Source organism: Vollenhovia emeryi, unplaced genomic scaffold, assembly GCF_000949405.1.
Source record: "Vollenhovia emeryi isolate VEMERY1.0 unplaced genomic scaffold, V.emery_V1.0 DF942011.1, whole genome shotgun sequence".
Classification (NCBI taxonomy): domain Eukaryota; kingdom Metazoa; phylum Arthropoda; class Insecta; order Hymenoptera; family Formicidae; genus Vollenhovia; species Vollenhovia emeryi.
In genome coordinates this window covers 6,343-10,642 of record NW_011964355.1, presented here as the reverse complement: position 1 = coordinate 10,642, position 4,300 = coordinate 6,343, and the positions used below count along the sequence as shown (strand labels likewise).

At 39.3% G+C, this 4,300-nt stretch overlaps 1 protein-coding gene across 1 annotated transcript; it reads right to left on the bottom strand.

Annotated features, from left to right (window-relative positions):
• Window positions 1-3,083: 3,083 nt before the first annotated feature.
• Window positions 3,084-4,088, bottom strand: LOC105570546 (uncharacterized protein K02A2.6-like; the record flags this gene model as incomplete). The annotated part of the gene is made up of 1 exon (XM_012027833.1): window positions 3,084-4,088. A coding segment is annotated over exon 1 (1,005 nt), but the record flags the coding sequence as incomplete, so codon positions are not given.
• Window positions 4,089-4,300: the final 212 nt, after the last annotated feature.

Below are 4,300 nucleotides of genomic sequence, written 5' to 3'. Positions count from 1 at the left end.
ACCAGGGTAGTGCTATTATAGTTATATAAAGGGAATCTTAAATGGATGTCCACTGGACGTCCGTTTATGCACATCCAATGTATATCTTTGTATGGACGTACAATGGACGATCTTATTATGTCCATGGACGTATGGTAGTAAAATGAACGTAAAACGGACGTCCATAAGATGTACGGTGCTATTTGGGTATTTTTCCTGCTGGTTTGCTTGCAATTTAGTAAATTACTAGGAATCCTGAATGCTGAGTGGTGCAATGATAGTAATTTACTAAATCGCAAGCAATCCAGCAGGAAAAATAGCATCGTCTGCAGCGGGCTTAACTTCCTTTATTATAGTACGCACAGAGTGCGAGAGCTCTCTGCACGGGCAACCGGAACTCACACACACTAAGGAGACAATATATATCGTAGACCTATATAGAGAAAAACAGTAGTACCAACTCGCTGTACGATCAAAATCAAAAGTGCTAAAGAAACTAAAGAGGATACAATAATCAGCGACATCTGTGTCACTTAAACGGGAACGGAAAGATTCAAAGGAACAAATATGGAGACTGCCCGATCAGTACATGTTTACCTTAATAAAGCTAAATTAAACTTAATTCTCAACACGGAATTTCTTCATATCAGGTCTTATCATATCCCTGAATCAAAATCCTGTACTTGCTTCGGCAGTACATATACCGTACCTTTCATATTTTTTGAGATATTTGCGTTGATTATTTAAAATAAGACACCCTGTATAATATTTTGTCTGCAGGACCTAGTCAGTGCTACGATAAAACTGATAAGAATTAAGTCTGTTACTTTACGGTCTTAGATATGCGGACATGAAGGCTTCCGTTGGATATCCATCGGATATCTGAGACCATTTTGGGATATCCAACGGATAATGCGATATCCCAAAATGATATCCATGAGATTTCCCACGGATAAAGTGTGCTGTGTGGGAATTATTTGTCAAAATTCGGATGGGTTATATTTTTATTTTCTTTACATATTCTCGCATATGTGCGAGATTAAAGGATCCCTATTAATCCCTATTAAATCGCGTGCGTATAATCTCAAATCGGACCTCTTATAAATCGCGTCGCGATTCTAACGACAGACTTGTAGATTTATTAACAAAAAGTTGAAACGCGGGTAGGTAGGAAAATGGATAAAACTATACAACGGAATACGGGTAGATAGGAATTATTCGGGTAGGCAGGGACAGGAGGACGTAACTCGGTAATTAAAAAGATAGATAAAATTATAACTGCAATGTATTACTATTAAATATAATTTTATTTACAATTGGATGCGTATAATAAGATGAAAATTGTTATGCGTTTGTTAAGTTTTACTTTAAATTTACTCAAAAGTTTGTTAGATTTGATTTACTTTTAAGAGATCGTTAATAAATACATTTGGGATATTTTTTATCCCAAACATGCAATATGTATACTAGAGCTGTTACTTTTCATAACTTCGAAGCTTCGAAAATTTATTCGTGCGAGTGACGAATTTCTCCGACGAACACTAAAAATATTGTAAATAAAAAATATTAATTTATATACAGGGTGTGTCCTAATACCCGCATCACCCGTAAATGGCATAGACCGGGGCAAACTGAATAGAAAAGTCCTATACCATTTTGCAAAATTCGCAATAGTTATCGAGAAATTAATTTTAATGTCTGAGAGAATGAGAGCTATATTTAACCCATATATTAACTGTTCTGTAAAGCAGATAATTTTCCATCATTTGTAAGTCCATACGCACACAAGAATATTGTGCTTTACAGAAATACGCAAACCCGATACAAATGTGTCCGATCGGGCCTGTGTCCGATGGAGCCTGTGTCCGATCGGGACTGTGTCCGACAGAATCTGTGTCCGATTGCAACCATATGTGTCCGATGTAAAATGTGTCCGATAGAATCTGTGTCCGATTGCAACCATATGTGTCCGATGCAAAATGTGTCCGATCGGGACTGTGTCCGATAGAATCTGTGTCCGATTGCAACCATATGTGTTCGATACAAAATGTGTCCGATCGGGAGTGTGTCCGATAGGAACGGTGTCTGATCGGGACTGTGTCCGATTGGGGCTGTGTCCGATCGGGACTGTGTCCGATCGAGAAATATTGCCGTGTCCGATCAGTTATGTGCGCAATCTGGACTCACTCCTTCACAACACTTTGGAATATAATTCCACAAAGTTGTAGTTATTTATATTCTTTTATCCCAGGGTCTTCAAAGTCGCTTCACACGTGTCGACTTGCGAAAGGGAAATAAACGGTGCGGTTAATTACGAGATTTAAGCGAGGAGCACACACTTTTGCATAAGTGCATAAGCATATGCATAACGAATTTGATTGATTCATTTCCTTATGCATTTGCATATAGACCAATCAAATTCGTTATGCATATGCTTATACATTTATGCAAAAGTATGTGCTCGCCGCTTTTGTCCGCGCGACTACACCCACAGAAAAGATTTCCAGATCCAATGCTATTATACTTGACTGTATCATAAAATAGGATCGATATAGAGCCAATCATATTTATTCTAGAGAAAGGAATATTTTATTCTTAAATGGAAAATTCTAAAATCTAGAATAAAATGATCTTGATGCTATCTGTCGTGTCTATTCGAGGTGTCTGGTAAGGCTTCGCTTGGAAAGGAAGGAACTCTTAATATGTGCTTATATATAACGACGTATATTTTCAATCGTACAGACAACTTATCGAACTACCATCGAGTCGATGATCTGACCCGCCTACTGTAGCGCCATCCTTTAACGTGCGCGAAATACGTCATTGGTCATAATAGTTCTCCCACGCTTATTAAATACTGCAGGTGGCTTATTTTATTACTTCTCGTAATCACGTAAATATTGTGGTCGTCTACGTGATCTATTTGAACGGCGTATTGGATCTGGATCTGGACTAAAGCCCGCTGCAGACGATGCTATTTTTCCTGCTGGATTGCTTGCAATTTAGTAAATTACTAGGAATCCTGAATGCTGAGTGGTGCAATGATAGTAATTTACTAAATCGCAAGCAATCCAGCAGGAAAAATAGCATCGTCTGCAGCGGGCTTTAATTGGGTTCCGCTCTGCTGCTGGTTCTGGAAGTCCGGCCTGGAGGTCGATCTGTTCTGGCTGATTGACTGGAACTCTGGTTAGATCCCCTAAATCTGGTTCTTTGTTATTCGAATTGTGATTTGGTTCATCCGAAGACTCTGGTGCAAATGATACGGATTTCTTTGGCTGGACATCCGTTGCGCGTAGTTGGTCAATGTGTCGTTTGAATGTATACCCATCATCCAATTTGATCAGGTAATGGAGTTGTCCGAATTTCTTGATGATCGTTCCGAGTTTCCATTGAGCTTTGTTGTTTGCATAATAGCGTGCTTGTACACGTTCTCCCACGCTTAATTGCCGTGTTGTAAGTTTTGAAGGTGTGGATGCTTGAAATTTGACAGGTTTAAGTGCGTCTAGTTGAATACGAATTTGTCGCTGTAAGTATTGTTCTGCAGGTGTTTTCCCATTACTTAAGGGTGTTGCTCGATATCGAAAAAGTATTTCTTGGACTTTATGTTGAATTGATAGTGGTTCGTCGATCATGGCTTTGAGTCTATTTTTGAATATTTGAACATTCCTTTCCGCTAATCCGTTTGTTGCAGGCTGGCCTGGGGCAATGAATTTCTGAAATATACCTGCTTTTTGGCAAAATTCCTTTAATTCCTCACTTGTAAAGATTGTTGCGTTATCTGATACCATAACATCTGGGAATCCATGGCGTGAGAAGACGTCTTTAAATTTTTCAATTGTTGATGCTGTTGAAGGTGCCGATGGACATATCTCAATTTCTGTCCATTTTGACTTAGCGTCGACGATAATTAAGAAGTAGTGGCCTTGAAAAGGGCCAGCGTAATCGACGTGTATGCGCTGCCAATTATTCTCTGGTTCCTCCCACGGGTGTAGCGGCGCTTTGACTGGGCTGTTTTTAATATTCACACATGCTGGACATGAGCGAACTAAACGCTCGATGTCTTTGTCAATTAATTTCCAGTAAACGTAACGGCGTGCCAGTTGCTTCATCTTTACAATTCCAATGTGTGTACGGTGGAGTTCTTGTAATACTGAAGATCGTAGTGTGGCTGGAATGACGACACGTTGTCCTCTGAATACAATGTCGTTGTCAATTGTGAAATCGGATTCTGCATTATTATTTTTACGTAGTTCCTGAAGAATTTTGGAAAGATCCTCATCCTTCTGCGTCTCATTACGGATTGATTGAAACGTTAGTTCCG